At 40.7% G+C, this 25435-nt stretch overlaps 1 protein-coding gene across 1 annotated transcript in view; it reads right to left on the bottom strand.

Annotated features, from left to right (window-relative positions):
* The window catches only part of csmd3b (CUB and Sushi multiple domains 3b), a 2154916-nt gene that overhangs the window by 204057 nt on the left and 1925424 nt on the right, over positions 1-25435 (bottom strand). Inside the window, exons 37-39 of the mRNA XM_073038951.1 lie at positions 17726-17830; positions 15794-15912; positions 12403-12472 (exon numbers count right to left, since the gene is read on the bottom strand). Of these exons, the coding sequence (XP_072895052.1) occupies positions 12403-12472; positions 15794-15912; positions 17726-17830 (294 nt within the window). The remainder of the gene's footprint in view (positions 1-12402; positions 12473-15793; positions 15913-17725; positions 17831-25435) is intronic.

Genomic DNA, 25435 nt, shown 5'->3' with positions numbered 1-25435 from the left:
TATTGATGTGGATAGAGAATTGGTTGGCAGACAGGAAGCAAAGAGCGGGAGTAAACGGGACCTTTTCAGAATGGCAGGCAGTGACTAGTGGGGTACCGCAAGGCTCAGTGCTGGGACCCCAGTTGTTTACAATATATATTAATGATTTAGATGAGGGGATGAAATGCAGCATCTCCAAGTTTGCGGATGACACGAAGCTGGGCGGTGGTGTTAGCTGTGAGGAGGATGCTAAGAGGATGCAGGGTGACTTGGATAGGATAGGTGAGTGGGCAAATTCATGGCAGATGCAATTTAATGTGGATAAATGTGAAGTTATCCACTTTGGTTGCAAGAACAGGAAAACAGATTATTATCTGAACGGTGGCCGATTAGAGGGGAGATGCAACTAGACCTGGGTATCATTGTACACCAGTCATTGAAGGTGGGCATGCAGGTACAGCAGGCGGTGAAAAAGGCAAATGGTATGTTGGAATTTAGTAGCAAAAGGATTTGAGTACAGGAGCAGGGAGGTTCTATTGCAGTTGTACAAGGCCTTGGTGAAACCACACCTAGAGTATTATGTGCAGTTTTGGTCCCCTAATCTGAGGAAAGACATTCTTGCCATAGAGGGAGTACAGAGATGGTTCACCAGATTGATTCCTGGGATGGCAGGACTTTCATATGAAGAAAAACTGGATCGACTAGGCTTATACTCACTGGAATTTAGAAGATCGAGGGGGGATCTTATTGAAACGTATAAAATTCTAAAGGGATTGGACAGGCTAGATGCAGGAAGATTGTTTCCGATGTTGGGGAGGTCCAGAACGAGGGGTCACAGTTTAAGGATAAAAGGGAAGCCTTTTAGAACCGAGATGAGGAAAAACTTCTTCACACAGAGAGTGGTGAATCTGTGGAATTCTCTGCCACAGGAAACAGTTGAGGCCGGTTCATTGGCTATATTTAAGAGGAAGTTAGATATGGCCCTTGTGGCTAAAGGGATCGGGGGTACGAAGAGAAAGCAGGTACAGGGTTCTGAGTTGGATGATCAGTCATGATCATACTGAATGGCGGTGCAGGCTCAAAGGGCCGAATGGCCTACTCCTGCACCTATTTTCTATGTTTCTATGTTTCTAAATACTAAGTGGCAAATCTGCATCCCCAAAAATATGAGTATGATCATCTTGAGAGCACCCTCAGTAGCACTCAAAGTAACTTCGCTGTTGCACTTCCGAGAAGCAAGGTGTCTGCAGAAGGACTTCCACAAATTAGGAGAATCGGCAAAGTAGTGGCAGATGGAATATAGTATACAGAAGTGTATGGTCATGCACTTTGGTAGAAGGAATGAAGGAATAGACTATTTTCCAAACAGGAAAAAATAAAATCATTAATCAGAGGTGCTAAAGGACTTGGGAGTCCTTGTGCAGGATTCCCGAAAAGTTAACTAGCAGGTTGAGTCGGTAGTAAGGTTAGAGTTCATTTTGATAAGACCAGAATATAAAAGCAAGGATGTAATGCTGAGGCTTTATAAGGCATTGGTCACTTCACGCTTTGAGTATTGTGAACAGTTTTGAGTCCAATGCCAAAAAGGATGTTTTGGCATTGAAGTGTTTAATGGCTCCGGGCCTATACTCACTAGAATATAGAAGAAGGGGTGAAGTGGAGGGAGATCTCATTGAAAACCTATGTAATATTGAAAGGCCAAGATAGAGTGGATGAGCAATGCAGGTTTCCTATAGAGGGGGAGTCCAGACCAGAGGGCACACCTTCAGAACAGAGGTGGGGAAGAACTTCTCGAGCTATGGTGAATCTGTCGAGTTTGTTGCCACAGACAGCCGTAGAAGCCAAGCCATTGGGTACATTTAAAGCAAAAGTTGGTAAGTCATTGGGTGTATTTAAAGTAAAGGTTGATAAGCTCTTGATTAATCACAGTGTCAAAGGTTATGGGGAGAAGTCAGGGGAATGGGGTTGAGAGGGACAATAAATCAGACATGATGGCATGGCAGAGCAGACACAACAGACTGAATGGACTAACTCTGCTCCTACATTTTATGATCTTGTGGTTCTATTATGTCCAACACATCTGAGACTTCACCTTCCTGCAGTAATAAGGCTGTATCTGCCACAGTTCAAATTTTAGGAGGTATCGTTTCCTGGTAATTTAAAATTTGAGCTGTAAAACATTGGAAAAAGTATAAATCCAGGGATTTTTATCATATTAACAATAAACTATTTAACATTTTTATAATACTATGACAGTAAAAATAATATTTTTATTTTAATTATACAAATATAACAATGCAGTTATAATGATTATCATTCGATGATGCTGAAGAAGCTTATGAACAACCTAGCCGACATCAAAAAGCTTAGTCATTATGAAAAACCATCTGTAGGTATATTCAGGAGGAAATGCTTGAAAGAAGTCTGCAGGTTGAAGCAGCATGATACAATGCTGATATACTCTTATCATTTATATGTTTTCATGTACAACTAATTATTGGTTTCAGCAGCTAAAAAGCTGAGCACTGAACAGCAGCTTTAGATGACGATTTATTACATTTGAAAACCAGAACATAGACTGAGAGAACAATATTGTAGATCACAGATTATAATAAATGACTTTGTTGATCTTGCCAGGAAAGCATCTTTGATGAAGTATATTGGTTTAAATAAAATGGTTGCAAGACAATGTGGTGTAAGCATATAATCAATGTACCCTGTAATTTCGCTTTACAGCTCCGCAGACCAAACATTGCTCTGAGCAGGAAATTTTTACATAGCCTGAAAACTGTGTGGAGCTTTAAATGTTCCTTTCTGTCGATGGGAGTCGGCGTTCAGTGGGCCGACAGCTTATTATTAATGAGTTACCAGCTTCCATTCTGCGTTTATTGTTACAATTTGTAACAGTGGTGTAACTTGAAACATTGACAACGTAAATATGTTAGGCTCTAAAATGTTTCAAAGTGAAGGTTGTGGTACGTTCATTACTTAGAAAATGCTTAATTGTTTGCAGGTGATTTCAGGTTATGTTAACATAGATTTCAAAATTATATTGTCATTATATAAAGAAATATTCTAGCTGTGAGGCAACAAAGACTCTATGCAGAAGCGTTTCAGTTACTGCACAGCTTAGAGAGAACTACGTACATAATACAAGCGCACATGTAGAGAGACAAAATAAACAAGCTGTGTGTGCACTTTAGGTGTTTCCCATCTCTCTTAAGTATTCATTCTTTTCCTACTCATTGAGAAAATAAATATTCACTCTGTGGTGAGTCTGAAAATAACTCGTGAAGAGAGAATGCAGACTTCAGACCAAGCAAGAAGACGTGCCTGCCAGATTGAAGTGTGAAGAGAATACTAGCCAAAAGCTCTGCAGATAATGTGGGAGTAAGAGTCTCCCAGGTGTATACTTCAGCAAACACTGACACAGTTCTTGCAGAGAAGAGTAAGGCCATGCAGATTCAGAGCTACATGAGAATTAGAATGATCTCTCAACGAGTGTAAATAAACACATTAAGGCATGGTGATTAGATTACTGAGCTAGAGAGTGCAGCTCTTAAACTAGTTAGGCATCAAAGAGATGAGATACTGTAACATTTTCAATTTTTAGTTGGACTGTGATCATAAGAAGATAAATGGTGCTCAGGTTCAGGCTGGTTCTATTTAAAGCCTTTGTGAATACAATCAAGTTTGTCACCAAAGACACTCTCAAATTTCTATAAATGTAACATATAAGGTATTCTAATTGGCTGCATCACTATCTGGTATGGGGGGTGGCTACTACACGGGATTAAAGTAAGCTGCAGAGTGTTGTGAACTTGGTCAGCTTCATCATGGAGCTTCCCAGGTATCCAGAACGCCTTCAAACAGCGGTGCCTCAAAAAGCCCACATCCATTATTAAGGACACCCGTAACCCAGGACATGCCCCCTTCTCACTGTTACCATCAGGTAGGAGGTACAGAAGCCTGAAGGCACACACTCAGAGATTCAGTAATAGCTCCTTCCCTTCTGCCATCTGATTTCTGAATGAATGTTGAACCCATCAACACTACATCACTACTTATTAAATTCAGCTACACACATATATGACCTTCTGGCCCAAGAAGCTCAGACCACCCAATTAAACCTATACAACCTATTAAACAACTAACCCATACATCTTTGGAATGTGGGAGGAAACCGGAGCATTAGAACAAAATTGATGCCGTCTAGGGGAGGGCGTACAAATTCCTTACAGAGAGCGGCAGAATTGAACCCAGGTACTGTGAAACATTATAGTAACTGCCTAAAGGAAACCTACTCGGTTAACAGAAGTGGATTCAATAATGTACCGTAGATATCTATTAATGTTGTAATTAACATTAGCGAGGCGGCATTAATGAAAGCGAGGCGAACGGGCAGGAGTTCGTGCCAGGAAAAAAGCAAGTCCTAGCCCGCCAGCTCTCCCGTCCATTCTGCTCTCCAATGGACATTAAATTGGACTACATCTGTGGCAACGAAATACTCGGCGTGAGTACAGAAACAGACAGAATCCCGGGCACCGCCATTCAGCTGATTATTTATGTAACATCGGATTACCAACCTGCTGACCTCTGCTGTGCCTATTGTCTTGTTTATTATTTATAACTGTTTATTATGAACACTGTTCTGTGTACTTTATGCAGTCCTGGGTAGGTCTGTAGTCTAGTGCAGTTTTTGTGTTAGTTTACGTAGTTCAGTGTAGTTTTTGTATTGTTCATGTAGCACCATAATCCTGAAAAACGTTGTCTCGTTTTTACCGTGTACTGTACCAGCAGTAATGGTCAAAATGACAATAAAAGCAACTTGTCTTGACTTGAAAGATGATTTGTTTAGAATAGAATAGAACTTGATTGTCATTGCTCAAGACAAGGAGATTGTGGTGTTACACCAGTCCATGTAAAATAGATGTTTACAATGCGTGTTGTTCAGCTAACTTAAAAACTAAATTTCCAATATTTACATGCAACAGTGGCTTTGATAGTCCATAACACTCAAAGGCCAACAGCAAGCCAGGGAGTGGGGGGGGTGGGGTGGGGGGTGGCATTATTCAACTACACAACAGCCCTCAGGAAGAAGCTGTTTTTCAGTCTTTCTGTCTTGGCTAATATGTTTCTGTATCTTCTACCAGATGGCAGGACATTGAATTGACAGTGTTTGGGATCGGAAGGGTATTTAATGATTTTACAAATGCGCTTTAGGCATCAGCAGCTGTAGATCGTTTCTAGGTCCAGTAGATGAGTACCAATGACGTGCTGAAGTTTCCTAATCACGCGCTGGAGTGCTTTGTGATCTGTCTTGCCGTCGTTAGAGCACCACACTGTCATTCCATATGTCAGTATACTCTCTATTGCACATTGATGAAAGTTGGCCAGCAAACTTTTGGGGCAAACCAGCTCTCCTAAAGCACGTCAGGTGGCATAGTCACTGTTGTGCCTTCCCTACTCTCGAAGCTAAGCTGATGGACCAAGACAGCTCCTCAATGATGTTCGTCCCCAAAAACCCTTTCCACTGCCTCACCATTTATGAATAATGGGGCTTCTTCAGGACCTCCTTTTTTTCCTGGTCAATGATCATTTCTTTTGTCTTCTTAATGCTTTGTGAAGCTACCGCAGAAGTCACAGGATCAATTACATTCTCCTCCTCATCATCATTGTTATTATGTGCCATGCTGCATAGTGAACATCTTGTAAACCATGATCAGTGAAATTATTCAGAATCTCTGAAGGAATTAAGTAGCAGTGGGTGCTCAAGGTCAGAAACAAGAGAAAATCTGCAGATGCTGGAAATCCAAAGCAATGCATACACAAAATGCTGGAGGAACTCAGCAGGCAAGGCAGTATCTGTGGAAAAGAATAAACAGCCGATGTTTTGGGCCAAGACCCTTCATCAGGACCCTTCAAAACACAACATTTCATATGGGTTATACCCCTGCTCAAAGCGATTTAAGACGCATTTCAGTGTTGCTCAGCTAAATCTTGAGAGGTCAGTGGAAAAAGTAAGTTAAAAAAAAAGCTAAATTATGACTCAGGCCTTGAAAGTAAATTGCTTTAATATTTTTCGGTGGAGTTTGTATGTTAACAAGATTTGGCATTCAAAAATGAGTACATTTGACAGGATATAATGCAAAGAGATGCCTTTGGAAAATAGAAGACAACATAAGAGAACACTAAAAATACTTAATCCCTATCAGTCATGTACACTTAAACATTGAAGAGTTTTGTGATCATGAATGTATACCAGATATTACCGTAATTAGTCAAGAGGTTGTAGAATAAAGACAAAAGGATTCTGCTAAACCGAGTCAAGGAGTGAACAACAATGGCCTTCACCTCTTTGAGAAGATCAGAAGTTTAGAAAACCTGCGGAACTATTAAGTACTGTTTCTTTTTAAGAAAGAGAAAGGATGTTGTGTACATAAATATGGAAAGTAGGAATGATATCTCAGTACACACACAGCACAGCTGGCAAACTTAATAAGCAAGATGCTCAGGTCGATAAGTCCGTCAGTGATTCATTGTATTCCTGGCACTACATTCCATTAGAATAAGAACCCGCATATAAATTCATAGATTACATGAAGACTGAAGAGATTAAATTTTTTTGAAAGAAAAATAATCAGTCGTTATTCAATGTGTTGATTATCGCTCTGGAGTCTATAATAACTCTGAAGGTGAATTGAGTTTTTTTTCTTCGTAAAACAAATCATCATCTCCAGGACTTTGGGAGTCATCGGGTACAACGTGACTTGGGAGTCCTCATGCAGGATTCCCTGAAGCAGGGGTTTCCAACGTGGGGTCCATGGACCCCCTCAGTTAATGGTAGGGGTCCACGGCATGAAAAAGGTTGGGAACCTCTGCCCTAAAAGTTATCTTGCAGGTGAGGAAGGCAAATGAAATATTACCATTAATTTCAAGATGATGAGAATATAAAAGCAAGGATGTAATGCTAAGGCTTTATAAGGCACAGGTGAAGACTCACTTAGAATATTGTGAGCAGTTTGGGGCCCCTTATCTGAGAAACAATGTGCTCTTATTAGAGAGGGTTCAGAGGAGGCTCATGAGAAGGATTCTTGGAATTAAAGGGTTCTCATACGGGGAGCATGTGTTGGCTCTGGGCCTCTACTTGCTGGAATTTAGAAGAATGAGGGGGGGACTCTTATTGAAACCTACCAAATGTTGAAAGGCATAGATAGAGTGAATGTGTAGAGGATGTTTTCTATAGTGGGAGTGTCTTGGTCTGGAGCACACAGCCTCAGAATAGAAGGACATCCTTTAGACCATAAGACCATCCGATATAGGAGGAAGGCCATTTGGCCCATCGAGTCTACTCCGCCAGTTATGGGCTGATCCAATTATTCCATTCATCCCCTCTCCCCATACCCTTTGATGCCCTGGCTAATCAAGAACCTATCTATCTCTGCCTTAAATGCACCCAATGACTTGGCCTCCACAGCTCATGGCAAAAATTCCACGGATTTTCCACCCTCTGACTAAAGTAATTTTTCCGCATCTCTGTTCCAAATAGACAATAAACAATAGACAGTAGGTGCAGGAGTAGCCCATTCGGCCCTTCTAACCAGCACCACCATTCACTGTGATCATGGCTGATCATACACGATCAGTACCCCGTTCCTGCCCTCTCCCCATATCCCTTGACCCCACTATCTATAAGAGCTCTATCTAACTCTCTCTTGAATGCATCTAGAGACTTGGCCTCCACTGCCTTCTGGAGCAGAGCATTCCACATATCCACCACTCTCTGGGTGAAAAAGTTTTTCCGCATCTCTGTTCAAAATGGCCTACCCCTTATTTTTAAACTGTGGCCTCTAGTTCTGGACTCACCCATCAGCGGGAACATGCTTCATGCCTCCAGTGTGTCCAATCCCTTAATAATCTTATATGTTTCAATCAGATCCCCTCTCATCCTTCTAAATTCCAGTGTATACAAGCCCAGTCGCTCCAATCTTTCAACATATAACAGTCCCGCCATTCCGGGAATTAACCTTGTGAACCTATGCTGCACTCCCTCAATAGCAAGAATGTCCTTCCTCAAATTTGGAGACCAAAACTGCATACAATACTCCAGGTGTGGTCTCACCAGGGCCCTGTAGAGCTGGAGAAAGACCTCTTTACTCCTATACTCAATTCCTCTTGTTATAAAAGCCAGCATGCCATTAGCTTTCTTCACTGCCTGCTGTACCTGCATGCTTGCTTTCATTGACTGATGTACAAGAACACCTAGATCTCATTGCACTTCCCCTTTTCCTAACTTGACTCCATTTAGATAGTAATCTGCCTTCCTGTTCTTGCCACCAAAGTGGATAACCTCACATTTATCCACATTAAACTGCATCTGCCATACATTTGCCCACTCACCCAACCTGTCCAAGTCACCCTGCATTCTCATAACATCCTCCTGACATTTCACACTGCCACCCAGCTTTCTGTCATCAGCAAATTTGCTAATGTTACTTTTAATCCCTTCATCTAAATCATTAATGTATATTGTAAACAGCTGCGGTCCCAGCACCGAACCTTGCGGTACCCCACTGGTCACAGCCTGCCATTCCAAAAGGGACCCGTTAATCACTACTCTTTGTTTCCTGTTATCCAGCCAATTTTCAATCCATATCAGTACTCTGCCCCCAATACCATGTGCCCTTCAATGGACGTCCTTCAATCCTAAAGTCATGCCCTCTTGTCCTGGACTTCCCTACCAAGGGAAATAACTTTGCCCTATCTAATCTGTTCAGGACTTTTAACATTTGGAAAGTTTCTATGAGATCCCCCCTCATTCTCCCGAACTCCAAGGAATGCAGCTCAAGAGCTGCCAGATGTCCTTCGTACGGTAACCCTTTCATTCCTGGAATCATTCTCGTGAATCTTCTCTGAACCCTCTCCAATGTCAGTATATCCTTTCTAAAATAAGGAGCCCAAAACTGCACACAATACTCCAAGTGTGGTCTCATATAGAGCTTGAACATCATATCCCTGCTCTTATACTCTTTACCTTCAGAAATGAATGCCAACATTACATTTGCCTTCTTCACCACTGACTCAACCTGGAGGTTAACCTTTAGGGTATCCTGCACAAGAACTCCTAAGTCCTTTTGCATCTCTGCATTTTGAATTCTCTCCCCATCTAAATAATAGTCTGCCCATTTAGTCTCCATTTAGAATAGAGATAAGGAGCAATTTGTTTAGCCAGAGAGTGATGAATCTGTGGAATCTGTTGCTACAGGCAGCTTTGAAGGCCAGGTCATTGGGTGTATTTAAATTGGAAGTTGATAGGTTCTTGATTAAACAGGGCATGAAAGGTTACAAGGTGAAAGCAGCAGAATAGGGTTGAGAAGGGAAAATAGATCAACCATGAAGAAATGGCAGAACAGACTTAATGGGCTGAATGGCCCATATTCTGCTCCTATCTCTTATGGACTTATGGACCTCCAGGTAATTTCACAATAAAGTGTCAGAAATTATTAACTTAAGTCATTTCATATCATATCACAACAAAAAAAAGTTACAAACAATGAAGGGAAGAAATCTTCAACACCATCACAACCTTGGCCACTCACAGAAACCTGCTTGCAAGGAAAATTGTAATTTTTTGGTAGACGTATTTTGTCATTTTAATAGTGGGCCAAATGGTGCTGGTTTTCGCTGGTCATTCAGTTATCACTTTTGACATTCAGCTATGTGTATGATATTACTCACAATCTTCCAAGTAAACAGTAATATACTAAGTCTGGGATTTACTGATGGATTCGCTACCTCTTTACTCTCCAGAAAACTCAAGCCCTTGCCAGGCCTGAAATAGCTCAGGACCCAAGACCCCAGCATGATTTCAATGAGAATTGTGCAGTACTCTGCAAAACTCTTAGTCACATATATTTGTTGCTAGGGTGCCAAAGATGTTTGCACAGTATTATATTTGTCAACAAGGAGTAGAGAGTGAGTTTCTAAATCTGGCAAAAACAAAGAGTGTTGGGAATGACAAGGGTAGAGCACTGCAGGCGGGGTCATTTGATTCCAAACAATTGGTTTATTGATCAATCATTACAGAAGGCCTCTCTGGTGCTTCCTGCTCCCTCTCCTCTCACCTCCCCCTTTCTCAACCATGATTCTCCTCTCCCTGTCCCCTTCCCACTCTCAGTCCACAATAGAGACGCATATCAGAATCAGGTTTATCATTTCTCACATATGTCATGTTTTTTTTTTGCAGCAGCAGCGGTATTATTAGACCATAATACATAAAATTAGTGAGGTACTGTGCAGAAGTCTAAGGCAACCTAGCGCTATGTACAGTATACGCCAAAGCCTTTTGCACAATACTGTATGCATGATGATTAGGAAGCAATGAGAGAAACTAAATCAGTTGCTTCTTTTACTATATTGCATAAGTTGATCAGTTAACCTAAACATTTACAAATATGATTTATTTTAAAGGCCTGGATAGAGCGGACGTGGAGAGGATTTTTCCTATAGTGGGTCAGTCTAGGACTAGAGGACGTAACCTCAGAATAGAAGGACGTCCCTTTAGAACAGAGATGAGAAGGAATTTCTTCAGCCAAAGGATGGTGAATCTATTATTAATGCTTTTTGAGACGGTGATTTAGATGCATATCATATTTTTTTTTACTGAGTTAAGTATTGTATGTAATTAGTTTTGCTACAACAAGTGTATGGGACATTGGAAAAAAAGTTGAATTTCCCCATGGGGATGAATAAAGTATCTATCTATCTATCTATCTATCTATCTATCTATCTATTGGATATATTTAAAGCAGAGATTGACAGGTTCTTGATTAGTAGGAGTGTGAAAGCTATGGGACAAGGCAGGAGAATGAGCATGAGATGGATAATAAACCAGCCATGGTGGAATGGTGGAGTAGACTTGATGGTCTGATTGGCCTAATATTGCTCCTATGTCTTATGGTCTTTGATTAACATTTGATTTTTTCTTTTACTTGTCTACTTCAATTTCGATAGATTTTGAACATCTCTGAATGTCAGAGATATTAAAATTGATAAAGATCACACAAAGGCCTTACAGCAAAGCTATGACTCCAACTGTGCTGATGTTCAGGGATATTTCATGGCACGTGCCTACAAGCTGCTCCAAAAGAGGACGGATTGCCACTCTTGCCAGACTGCTGGTCCTCAGAGTGCATTGCGGGCAGTGAAACGTATGAGCAGAAGCTCAAAATTTCAAAGTTCAAAGGAAGATAGGTTGAATGAGCTAGGGCTTTTCTCTCTGGAGCAATGACATATGATAAGGGTTTACAACATGTTCACAGGCATAGATTAATTGGATAGCCAGAGACTTTTCCCCAGGGCAGAAATGGCTAATACAGAGGAAGCATAACTTTAAGGTGATTGGAGGAATGTACACCACCCATAAAAAGTATTCACCCCTTGGAATTTTTCATGTTTTATTGTTTTACAACCTTGAATCACAGTAGATTTAATTAGGCTTTTATTGCTACTGAACAAAATCTTAAAGTGAAAACAGATCTCTACAAAGTGATCTAAATTATTTACAAACTTAAAACAATTTTCCTTGTTGTGCTGTATTTCATTATAACCCTTCAATTAATAAATAAATAAATAAATAAAATTTACATGATTTTTCAGTTTTCATTCTAAATATCCATAGAATGCACATTACAAGAAAACATTTAAAGAGATGCGCAGTTTTCAGGCCATGTAAAAATGAATGGAAAGCAGAATGAGTGAAAGAAAGACTAACTCCAGTGTGGACTTTGGTCTGTAAAGGATGCTGCTATACTATTGATACATTGTAAGCTAGTGTAGATACATTCGCAGATAGTCCTTTATTTATTGAGATAGAATAAACCCTTTCAGTGGCACCACCCAGTAATCCCCATTTAACCTTAGACTAGTCACAGGACTATTTGCAATGACCAATTAACCTACCAACCGGTATGTCTTTGGCCTTTTGGGAGGAAACCAGAGCACCCAGAGAAAATTCACACGGACTAGAACGTATAAGCTCCTTACAAACAGTGGCGGGAAATGAACCCGAGTCACTGATACGATAAAGCTTAGAACTTGCAGACTCATTTGATAAGGAAAGATGTACTGTTTCACACTAAGTCTACCATTTTGGACAGGAAACATAAACACACATCCTGAACACCATCTTGCACAGAAAGCACTGCATTTTCAATTTAAATGCATTAATTTTGAATCAACAACACCTCCTACTTCACTCAATGGGCATAATGATCTGTTACAGAAACAACATGGTTTTTACTTCAACTAAAATTTACCGTCAACTAAAAGGTACTTGTGTGTGAGAGGGAGAGGAAGGTCAGGAGACGGGAATGCATGAAAATCAATCTGATTAATTGCTTCACAAAATGCAAACCCACATACCTATACACATTGGAATAGGGTAATTCCATCTTCGGACTGGTCCTGGCATACATGTTATGTGTGAATGCCCCTGAAAAAAAAAGATTAAAAAAAAAACACTTTTATTTTAATAAATAAACATACTGTGATGCTGCCTTGCAAGAAAAGACAAGCATACTTTAAGAACAAATGAATGGAGGGATAACCAGGACAGATTCAGGACAATGAAGGACTCAATTGCTATCAGAAAGCAGGGCTGTGAATAAAATTAACACACTGCACTGGAATTTAACATTGGTGTATTTTTATTTAATGAAAATGGCGAATAAATTAATGACTTGCAATGTTAAAGGCAGCAAAGATAGCTAAAAATCTGCAAGTTTGGTGAAAGGGTTAATTAGAGTGTAGTGTGAGCAGGGAAGGGAGAGATGTGGATGGAGATTAGGATGCTAAATTCCTGGCGACCAGGAGTCGCTGGTGATAACGGCCGTGAGACTAGTGGCTCAAGTAGACTGATGGTCGTCAGGGAAGAGAGATTTTCGTCATTCATCGGAAGTGGCTGCATTCAATTTCAAGGAGGTCGGCTGGGACATTCAAATCAAAAAGTTGGATCTTCTGTGTGGTAATTCAAGTTCACTGGCCGTAATCTTCAGATGGGGTGAATGGGGGAGGGTGTGGAGGCAAAGAGGAATTGGGTAAGTAAAGGGAACCTGCACATTGGATTCTCTGGCCTCGGGATGGTGTGACTGCTGCACAATGTTAGATTCAGGTTCATATTCATACTTAATTATTACACTACATCAAAACATACAGTGAAATTGTGCCATTCGTATTAGCAAACAACACACCTAAGGATGTGTTGGAGGCAGCCTGAAAGTGCCTAGATGCAAGCCTGGAGTTTTCCAAATGCTAAATGTTAGATCCTGGAATCAAAGTCACTTTAATCCATATGATAATTCCTTACTTTTCATTAGCATTTTAATTTCTATGGAATTTTGATCAAACAATATAGGAAGATGTGGAGCACCTTGATTCAGTCATTAGGAAGGTGAAAGTTATTTGGCTTTACACTGCTGAGGAAACATCAATGTCAAAACTAGAAATTTGAGGAGAGTCAATGAAATTGCCATTCTTTGACAGACATTTGCCTGCACTCATATTTCTAGTCCTGACTAGAAAAATAATGAAATAGTTGCTCTTTATATTTTTATGGACTATCAAGTGAACTCTGAAACCTCTATGGCAGGGGAGTAATTTTCCTATCCAGCTTGTACTTCCTAAAGATGAGACTGATGTGAGGAGTTTAAACAGGCCACCGGGTGAGTAATGGAGGGAGCAGCAGGTTCATTCAATGTCATTCATGATCTGTGTTCCACTCTCTCATGGGAGCTGCTGTAGAACAAGAAACCCTTTCCTTATTTCACACTCCAGCCACTTTCCTCTATATCCTGTTTTCAACCTCAGTACTCTCACTTTCAGCATAGCCAAAGCAAGTTCAGCTCAACTTCCTGCCAGTCCAAATAACACAAAACTTCTCCTTTCCTGTCAGATTCCTTCTTCTCCAGCACTTTGTCTTTTCCATCTATTACCTCCCAGCTTCTTACTTCACCCCCACCCACTCAGCTGGCTTCACCATTTAGCTTTTCCTCCTCCCTCTCCCCTCTACCTTCTCATTCTGACTTCATCCCCTCCCCCTTCCTGTCCAGTCCCAATTAAGGGGATCAGCCCCGAAATGTCAACTGTTTATTCATTTCCATAGATACTGTGTGAGCTGAAGAGTTCCTCCAGCATTTTGTGTTTTGCTCTGGATCTCCAGCATCCGCAAAATCTCTTGTGTTTATAACCAGGGACATATGAACTTCCAGTGGCAAACATTTCAGTGCTAGAATATTCCTAAACCCCAGGGATTATTGTTTAAACAAAGTCATTATGTTGATGATTGTGAGGTTGCAAGGTTTAATGTGGTGTCTTTCTTTCATAAACTTCAAACACTTTGATGATAAAATGCAAGTGCATTGTGACCTCAAACACCTCGAGGAACAATGGCCTCAGGTCCTTTGAAATGACACCATCTTCAATCTACTTGTAGTTACACACTACCCTGGCTTGAAACAATATCAATATTTTTTCATCAATATTCGGTAAATCCTTAATTAATTTGTGTGATTATCTCCATGGTGAAGATTGCAGCTGAACTGTACTGAAGAGATAGTCCCACAGCTCACTCAGTATGCTATCCCTTCTTCCCCTTCTCAAGTGACATCTACCACTTTGCTAACAAGTCACCCATGTTAGGATGTCTTAGCAGCTGCTGAGATATACGGTCTCTTGGAGGGCCCTGTCATTAACAAATTTGGTCTCTCAATACTGAAACAGGATTTTCACAAACTATTCGGATTCCCTAAAGGTTAATTTGCCGGGTGGGTCAGTTATAAAGAAGGCAAATGTAATGTCAGCATTCATTTCAAGAGAATTACACTAGAAAAGCAAGAAAGTAATGCTGAGGTCTTATAAGGTGTTGGTCAGACCACACTTGAGCAGCCTTGGTCCTCTTTTCTAAGAAACATATGCTGGCATTGGAGAGGGTCCAGAGGAAGTTCATGATTATTAGTCCGGTAACAAAAGGGTTTAAGTCTGAGGAGCATTTGATGGCCCTGGGCCTATATTCACTGGAGTTTAAAAAAATGAAGAAGGATCTCAAGGAAACCTATCAGATATTGAAAAGCATAGAGAGGATGCTTCCAAAAGTGGGGAAGTCTAGGACCAGAGGATATAACCTCAAAATAGAAGGAGACCGCTTTAGAAGAGAGATGACGAGGAATTTCTTTAGCCAGAGGGTGGTAAATCTTTGGAATTTATTGCTGCAGATGGCTGTAGAGGCCAAGTCATTGGGTATATTTAAGCAGAGGTTGATAGGTTCTTGATTAATCAGGACATCAATGGTTATGGGAGAAGGCAGGAGAATGGGGTTGAGAAGGAGAGTAAATCAGCCATGATGGAATTTTGAAAAGCATTGAACAAGTACCTCAGCAGGATGAAAAAAACAGACCTGTGATGCTTTCAGGAGGTGGTTCCTCTCACCATTTAAGAATACTCATGGATGGCACTTTCAGTGACATCCATGTCTCATAAGAAAACAGAATCTCCATTGACATGACAGGATCCGGCCAGTTATCAACAAGACATTCACAAAAATATCAAAGTCAGGGCAATTAATACGATGCTGAATAAAATTTAAGAGGGTATATGACAGCAATTCTTTTCTAACATTTTTCTATACCTCTTAAAGTCTTTACAATATGACTTGCATTATACATTATCGACGTTCTCCCTGAATTAACTGATCTATGCCAACTCTCTGAAGCTTTGTAAAGCAAGTAATAATATATCGGACATGATACCATTTTCTTACCTGCAGTGAGTATCCTTGATCACAGTGAAATGATATAACATCTCCCACCAAGTATCTGTCTCCATTCTTGACTCCATTGCTGGGAGTAAGTGGTTCTGGGCAGGAATCCAATCCAATAGCTGCAGAACCATATGTTATTTTAGTTACTGTTACTTAACATGACACGTTCTGTTTGAAGAGCTGTGAATATTGACGACTGATACTTTGTGAAACAAGTCCTGAATCACCTTTACTTTAACCCTCTGAAACAGATTTATTTGTTTGTTTTCACTGCTGGTCTTAAACAAGAATAGAGAGCATAATGATAAACACCTTGATGTTACTTTGCTTAAAACAGATTTGTCATGGATTAAAGCAGTATTGCCTCCCTAGAACATGGGTCAAATGATTGTGGAGAGGGAGTGGCCGGGTTGGCTGAGGTGCAATTGATGTCTCTGGGCCCTTACTCACTGGAAATTAGATGAATGGTGGGGGGGGGGGGGGGGGTGGAAATCACAATGAAACCTACTGATTGTTGAAAAGCCTAAATAAAGTGGATGTGGAGAGGATGTTTCTTACAGTGGAGAAGTCTGGCACCAGAAGGCACAATCTCAGAACAGAGGGACGTCCATTTATAATGGATATGAGGAGAAATTTCTTTAGTCAGGGGCTGGTGAATCTGTGGAATTTGTTCCACAGGCAACTGTGGAGGCTAGGTCATTGGTTGTATTTAAGGCAGAGGTAGATAGTTTGTTGATAAGTCAGGCGTGACAGGTTACAGGGAGAAGGCAGAATAAAGAGATTGAGAAGCGAATGGATCAGCCATGATGAAATGGCAGAGCGGACTTGATGGGACGAATGGCCTAATTCTGCTCTGATGTCTAATAGTCTGATTGTAGTAGTGCACCAGCAGAGGAGATCACAAGTGTGCCAACAGTCTTATTGGTTTTCCAGAGTGAGGTAAAACAGTACTGAAAACATTGACTGGAAATATAGGAAAGGAAAAGCATTACATGGTTTATTCTTTGTAGATAATTTTTGTTAGAAATAAAGCTCATTTTGATTTAAAAAAAAGTCTTCATGCAACGTTATTACAACTGGATTTTAATACAGCACATCTGAGTGAAATTAAGAAGTGTGGAATGGATTGAAAAGTACCTGGGTAGGTGGATTGGAGTACATGAAGCTCTTGTCCAATTCCAATTCAATCTCAATTTTTGGTTACAAGGAAACTCATGATCAAAGGTGACACTGGTCTATATGAAGGCACGTTTTAAGTTCAGAAGTCGTAAACTGCTGTCATTGGCATCACCATCTATCTTTGTCTCATTTTTAAATTCATTTATTGAGATACAGCATGGAGTAGGCCCTACCAACCCTTGGAGCCGTGCCACCCAGCAAACACTCCCCACCCCCATTTAACCCTAGCCTAATCACGGGACGATTAACCTACCAACCACTACGTCTTTGGACTGTGGGAGGAAACTGAAGCACCAGTGGGAAGACATACATGCTCCTTACAGGCAGTGGCGGGAATTGAACCTGGTCACCCATACTGTAAAGCATCATGCTAACTACTACTCTGCTGTGCTGCCCCATATTGTACATAAGCCAGGATGTTGAGGAATTATAATGCCCTACCCCAGGCCTCCAGTGGGCACTTCTCCTTGATCTCTCTCCACTATCCCGCCTATGTCCAAATTAAAATAGATTACAAAATTTAGTTTCCCAGGGGTAAGAAAGCAGACATTGTCAGAAAAAGAAGAAATTGAGATAAAACCTCAATCCCTGCAGGTCAAATCACCAAACCTTAGCGCAGGAGCAGACAATACATTGGATATAATAAAAGGATCAGAACCTTATTGAGCATGAAAAATACCATACAGGTAAAACAAAGATGAGATTATCAGAAAAAAATCCTGCCGTGGCCAACTTGGGCCATGGCTACATTACCTGTATACTCGAGGTGAAAGCCGGCAGCTGAAATACTGATGTCTGACTGAAAGTTTAGGTACAAGTTATTAGATGTGCTGTTGAGAAGCGCTGGTATCGTTGTGCCTAAGGGTGAAATAAAATTTGAAATAGGATGTAGTTAGTGTAATAGTTCCTTACTTTGCTCAACCTATTCTTAGTTCACAATTTGGCATACATTTCACTTTCTTTCTCTGTTTTTGTCAATATTGTTCTCCATCAAGGAAGTTGATCTCAACAGCAATTGGAAAATGTTCTGGGGGTCTCATGCAGGATCATTTGGAGGCTGTAAATATTGTAATAATTGGAGATTTCTTTACACTCTTGGGTCAGTTTTGAGACCCTTCAAATATCATCACTGATAATGAAAGAACTGATCACTTGTAAGATGAGGAGCTCAGAGATGTACAGAAGAGAGACCGGCCCTTCAGCCCATCTGGACGATGCTGACCAAGGTACCCATTCAATCTACTCCGTATTGCCAGCATTTTGCTCACGGCATTCTAAAACTTCTCAGTTTATGTCTTTTCTGACTGTCTGACTGTCTTTTCAAAGAACAGCAGCCTTCATTTCAATAATCAGTAATGTTATTATTAAACACACCCATTTATCTTGGTAGGTGGGCAGCTTTTACACAGCTCAATTGAGATGTTGTTGCATTATCATCAAGGGTCAGATTATTCCTCTTTGCATTCCATGCTGGAAAGGACTAGGAACTGCTAACAAAATTCTTGCACCTTTTCCAAATGAAGTCAGCCTTATATCATCTGTGTTGATTGAATTTCTACATCAATTTTTAAACAATAGAAAGCTGTGAATTACACCTTGCAACAAATGGATTGTTTAAAACTTAATTCATAGAGATATTTATGATTATAAGAAAGCAGAACTTCCTTATATTGAGTCTGCTGTTTATTTATCCCTCTCAACTCTATTCATCTACCTTCTCTCCATAACCTTTATTGCCCTTACTAATCATGAAGCTCCAGCGAGTACATGCTTAGAACCATCAAATGCTCCTCATACATGAACTCTTTCATTCCAAAGATCATTCTTGTGAATTTCCTCTGGAGTCTCTCCAATGCCCAGTGACATCTCATCCTTTCTTGGATAAGGGGCACAAAGTTGCTCACAATGCTCCAAGTGTGGTCTGACCAATGCTTTTTAAAGTCTCAGCATTACATCCTTGCACTTATATTCTGGTCCTCTCGAAATGAATGCTAACATTGCATTTGCCTTTCTTACCACTGACTTAACCTGCAAGTTAACCGTTAGGTCTCCCTGAACTTGAATTAAATCAAAGCTCGTACTTTCTCGTCTCAATAGCTGCAGATCTGACCTTGCACTACAGTGTAAAACAAACAATAGACCATCTGTTTTATGGTCAGTACATTTTCTATCCCGTATAGGTATAAAATTGATAGTATCTGGTAATATCCTTTTTGCTCTAAAATTTTGCCCTAGCTCAATTTCATCATTGTACTGCAAGCCTCCTTCACAATGGAGTTTAATTAGTGAGGATATAAGTGATACTCATTGACAAAGTCCAAATTTTCTCCAAGCTGATGTCAGATCTCTGTAATTTCTGATCCCTGAGTTCTTTCAGTTCAGGAATGAGCAAGAAGCTTTGATTCATTGATACTTCACAATTGTTTATTTTAAAGTTTAAACAAAAATACAAACAAAGTAGCAAGGCAGATGAGAGACGAGAAATTAAAGAGATTGAATATAAAAAAAGATGGCGCCTTTGAAAAAAATCTATCACCTTTATAATCTGGTTAACAGAAATTCCTTAGATAAGAATAAACCAATCAACAGTTGCATAATCTTAGCACATGGGTTATGTGCTCCCACTTAGTCAATTAAAAAATTAAAAGCGAAATATAACTGCTATACTGGCTTCTGCCAGTAAATGGGGACGAACCACCACATACTGTGAAAAATACATGAGTTTGTTAAAAACACACAAAATGCTGGAGGAACTCACCAGGCCAGGCAGCATCTATGGAAAAGGGTAGAGTCAATGTTTTAGGCTGTAACCCTGGACTGTCGATGGGTTTTGACCCAAAATGTCAACTGTACCCTCTTCCATAGATGCTGCCTGGTCTGGTTCCTCCAGCATTTTGTGTGTGTTGCACAGATTTCCAGCATCTGCAGATCTTTTCATGTTTGAGTTTGTTAAAAATACAAATTATTAAAAATACAAATAATGTCAGGAAAAAAGAAACTATGATTTTAGTCTTGCATTAATTCAATCAAAATCCTCTAAAAAATAAAATACTGTAACAAACAGTTCCAACACTGATTATGGGCTGGGTTGATAATCAGTTGTTGTTAGGTGAGGCAAAAATCAGTGAATCTTTCTGACCCTGATTTCATAGCTACCGCCAAAATTACTCTCTTGTAAAAGTGAGTAGGTATTGCATGGGATTACCAATGACTAGAAAATCAGATTGGAAGTAATTCATCTTTGCCCTGAGACTGGCTTGTTTTCTCAGAACTAACAGCAGCTAGAATTGGGCATTCACTTGAAACCAGAGGACTATACAGCCCATTCCATGGTGGAATATTCTAATGGCACTCACTAACAAGTCTTTTGTAAATAAAATAGATTTGCCTCGCTGAATAATTCCTCAGGTGCTTGTAATTTTTTCTGTTAAGCACTATTTCTTTCTGACCAATATTTCAGCCCTTCTTATGGGATGGGAACACAGCAACAGAATTCAGCAGCACACAAAATTCTGGAGGAACTCAGCAGGTCAGGCAGCGTCTATGGAAATGAATAGATAATCAACATTCTGGGCTGAGACCCCTCTTTAGGACTGAGAAGGAAAGGCGAGGCTGCCAGAATAAAACAGTGGGGGTAGGGTAAAGAGACTAGCTGGAAGGAGATAGATGAAGACAGGTGGATGGGAAAGGTCAAGGGCTGGAGAAGAAGGAATCTGATAGGAGAGGAGAGTGGACCATAGGAGAAAGAGAAGGAGGAGAGGACCCGGGGGTAAGTGATCGACAGGTGAGAAGAGGTAAAAGATCAGGGTGGAGAATTCATCCCTTTCTGTCTAGATCAGTGGTTCCCATCCTGGAGTTCAGAGACCCTTGGTTAATGGTAAGGGTCTAAGGCATAAAAAAAGTTGGGAATCCCTAGTCTAGAGACAATTCCCCCATGAGAGCAATAACCATTTCTGGTATGATATTACCTTCTGTCTTCCTCCTCTATCCAATTCATTTTTCTTGAGAATTTGTCCATGGTCGATACAGAGATTATACTGAGGAGTAGCGCACTAGCTGAAATCTTCGGGAGACTTCATGCTTGCAGAAATTCATTTATAAATGTAATTTCAGTTTGTTGCCCTTAACTACAGAGGGAACTATGAATTATACGTCACAACAAATGGATCTAGTTTATTCAAAATTAATTTTGAATGAAGCACTCTGCAATTGGAGGCCACGTTCTCACATTTGTATTCTAGGTCTTTAAAGACCACCACTTAATTTGCCTTTTTGATGGACTAGACTGTCTTGGACCTTGCCAGTTGCCCAGACTCATTGCCTATGATCTCCATTCGACCACCCATTTATCTGAATGCAAAAGGTTGAACGAACAGTCCAGCAACATCTGAAAGACATCCAATGAGACTGAGTGGTCCCCAAGGTGATGTGATACTGAGGGTGCAAACCTGGAACACTCTAACAGTTTTTTACAGGCCACTTTCAGCTTTCAGATGCTGCTGAAAACCCAGGGAAATAAATGAAATACAGTCATGGAGTACTACAGCAAAGAAACTATTCCTTTGGCCCATCTAGTCTATGCTGGTCTAATCCCCTGCTTAGGCCCATCTACTTGCACTGAGACCATAGCTCTCCAAATCTCTCCCACCCATGTACCAATCCAGACTTATAAAATTTTCAACTGAACTCGTGTCTACCACTTCCTCTGGCAGCTCATTCCACGTACACATCACTCTCTGAGTGAAGAAGATCCCCCTCAGATTCCCCTTAAATATTTCACCTTACACCCAAAACCTATGACCTCTAGTTCTATTCTCACCCAGTCTGAGGGGAAGAAGCCTGCATACATTTATTCTGCCTACACCCATCATAATTTTGCGCTTATTTAAGATCTCTTCTGATTATCCTGGCTTTAGTGAATATAGTCCAAGCCAATTCAACCTTTTACTGGAACCCAAGTTCCAACCGCCAATGTACTTGTAAATTTTCTCTGAAGACTTTCAGGTTTATTAAAATAAACATTAAATAATAAATTTACAATTTAAAATGCATGTCAAGCATTTTAAAAATTAAAGGGTATTAAAATACTAACAAACTCCTTGAAGTCAGTGGTGCGAATTAAACCTGATCTTGCAGCTGGAACTGTAGAGAATTGCGCTAACTGCTACACTACCATACCGTATATATGTAGAACTATTTACATTTTTCATCTTAAACATTAAGTGAGTAATGAACAGCTATGGCTCTGCGCCAACACCCTTGCCACAATTAAGGATATACAGTAAGTTTAATACTTGATGATAGATAGAACATAGAATATAGAATAGTACAGCACATTACAGGCCCTTCAGCCTGCAATGTTGTGCCGACCCTCAAACCCTGCCTCCCTTATATCCCCCCACCTTAAATTCCTCCATATACCTGTATAGTAGTCTCTTAAATTTCACTAGTGTATCTACCTCCACTACAGACTAAGACAGTGCATTCCATGCACCAACCACTCTCTGAGTAAAAGACCTTCCTCTAATATCCCCCTTGAACTTCCCATCCCTTACCTTAAAGCCATGTCTTCTTGTATTGAGCAGTGGTGCCCTGGGGAAGAGGCGCTGGCTGTCCACTCTATCTATTCCTCTTAATATCTTGTACACCTCTATCATGTCTCCTCTCATCCTCCTTCTCTCCAAAGAGTAAAGCCCTAGCTCCCTTAATCTCTGACCATAATGCATACTCTCCAAACCAGGCAGCATCCTGATAAATATCCTCTGTACCCTTTCCAATGCTTCCACATCCTTCCTATAGTGAGGTGACCAGAAAGTTACAGATAGGGTGGGTAATGTAGCAAGATCCTCTTTTGAATCAGTATGGGTGGAAGTCAGGAAGAGGAAGGGAGCAGTTACTCTACTGGGAGTATTCAATAGGCCCCCTGGTAGCAGCAGAGATACCGAGGAGCAGATTGGGAGGCAGATTTTGGAAAAGTGCAAAAATAACAGGGTTGTTATCATGGGTGACTTTAACTTCCCTAATATTGATTGACACCTGATAAGTTCCAGTGGTTTAGACAGGGCAGAGTTTGTTAAGTGTGTTAGTTACAGGAGCATCAAAAGTAAAACCACAAGGCTACTAAACAGCTTCCTCCCACAGGCAGTCAGACTGTTAAATAGCTGCTCTACCTGACTCTGCTTTGGACACTTTTAACTTGCACTGGACACTAATAACTTGTTTTTAACTGACATGTGGCTGTTGTGTTTTACTATTTATTGTTATGTTTATTATTTAGTGTTGCGCTTGTTATGTTATGATTGCACTGCTCCTGGGAAACGCTGTCTCATTCTGCCCTGCAGAACTGATGTACGGTTAGAATGACAATAAAGTTTTTGAATCTTGAATCTTGAATCTTGAATCTTGGATCAAGGACAATGGAGGCAGACAGATCAAATGTCTTTGTTCCTGTCATGTGCCTGCCAATTTGTGGAACTGTCTTACGTTCTCCATTTTGTGAGATGAAGTTGCTTTGCTTTCTGTGTTTTAAAGTAGACTCAATGATGTTTCAGATAATCTGCTGAACTAGAGATCCTTCCCAAAGAAGTTATTTGTGAGGCGTTCTTTGATATAATATAACATGAGGTTTGTGAATTTTGGTGTTGTTGCCTGCCTGGAGTGATTCAAGCTGGTTACTGAAGAGAACAAAGAGTCATAAATTACTGATTGTCACTTGCTGGGAAGAGGGCAATAAATGGATGCTGACCTGGAGCAGAGCCAATAAAAAGGTGTTAAAGGTCAGACACATTACCTACAGCCAATGACACTGGAATGCAATATTTGAATTGGTAAGGAACATATATAGAAGTGACAAAGTGGACATTTCAAGTGTGCTATCAGTGATAACTCTCTCAAGAGACCCACCATCGCAAGGAAGAAACCCTCACAGCAGGGTCTGGGAGAAGAAAGGATCGATCATCTGGCCAATAGAGATCCCCTGTTTTGGTGTTATAAATTGGAAAATTGGTCTGAGTGAGTATTGATACAGAGGGAACAGTAGAATTCATGTTCTAGGCTGTTGGCCTGGGGTCAACATAGTTACGTTGTTTGTGCAAAGACAATAAAGCATGAGCTTCTATTAATTACGGATTGTGTAGTGGATTTCCTAACCTAGTTCCATTGACAGACGATTAACATATTCACACACAGTGCCAAACATAACTGCCCACAATTACTCTTGCTGTGTTCTCACCAATGTTGTACCATAACCCCCCATGCTCTTATGTTCTGTGTCCTGGCTAATAAGGGCAGGTATCCCCTTTGCCTTCTTCACCAGCTGATTTACCATCTGCTGCCACCTACTGTACATTGATTTTTGGACTTGCACATTGAGTTGTCTCAGTTCTTCAATACCCCCTTGGGCCCCACCAATCATATATCCTACTCTTACTGGAACTCCCAAAGTGCATCACCTCAGACTAAGCAGGATTAAATTACATGTGCCATTACTCTGCCTAACTAACCAACTAATCAATATCATTCTGTAATCTAAGACTATTGAGGACATATGTCAGGTCTTGTCACTTGAACACCGAGCTGTTTACTGGTTTCTGCAGGGAGGTAAGTATGTGCTTGGTAGTAGGATCACATTGGAAAGAATGAAGTGCTGAATGAGGAGGCTGATAGGATGGTAGGTGAGGCAAGAGGAGCTTTCAATTCTCTGGCCCTGATCAGCTCATTTTCACCATGGATGTTCAGTCCCTATACACTTTAATTCCTCATCAAGAAGGCTTTAAAGCTCTCCAACTTCTTTCTTGACAACAGACCTAACCAGTTCTCCTTACCACTACCATCTGGGGGAAATGATACTCACCCTCAATAATTTCACTTTCGACTTCTCGCACTTTCTCCAAACTCAAGGTGTTGCCATGGGCCCCCACATGAACCCTGGCTATGCCTACCTTTTTGTCGCCTAGGTGGAACAGTCCGGGTTCTGAGCTTTCCCCGCTCGTGCTTCCCAGCCCTTTCTGTGCTGCATTGACAACTGCATTGGTGCCGCTTCATGTACTCATACTGAGCTTGTCAACTTCTTCTTCTTTGCCTCCAACTTAAACCCTGCCCTTAAATTCACCTGGTCCATTTCTGACACCTCAATCCTCTTTCTTGATCTCTCTGCCTCCATCTCTGGAAACAAACTGCCTACTGATATCTTTTATTAACCCCCCAATTCCGAGCCTATGTTGACTCTACCTTTTCCCACCCCGCCTCCTGTAAAAATGCCATTCCATTTTCTCAATTCCTTCGTCTCAGTTACATCTGTTCCCAGAATGAGATTTTCCTTTCCAGAATATCAATGATGTCTCCTTTCTTCAAAGGACAGGGTTTCCCTTTCTCCATCGTTGATGCTACATTCCAATCGTACCTTTCCATTTCCTGGATATCGTGCTCACCCCATCTTCTTACCGCTTTAACAGGAATGTGGTT

The sequence above is a fragment of the Hemitrygon akajei genome, chromosome 1 (genome assembly GCF_048418815.1).
Source record: "Hemitrygon akajei chromosome 1, sHemAka1.3, whole genome shotgun sequence".
In the NCBI taxonomy this organism is placed as follows: Eukaryota; Metazoa; Chordata; class Chondrichthyes; order Myliobatiformes; family Dasyatidae; genus Hemitrygon; species Hemitrygon akajei.
Note: the sequence above shows the minus strand (reverse complement) of the source record. Positions and strands in the feature narration are given on the sequence as shown.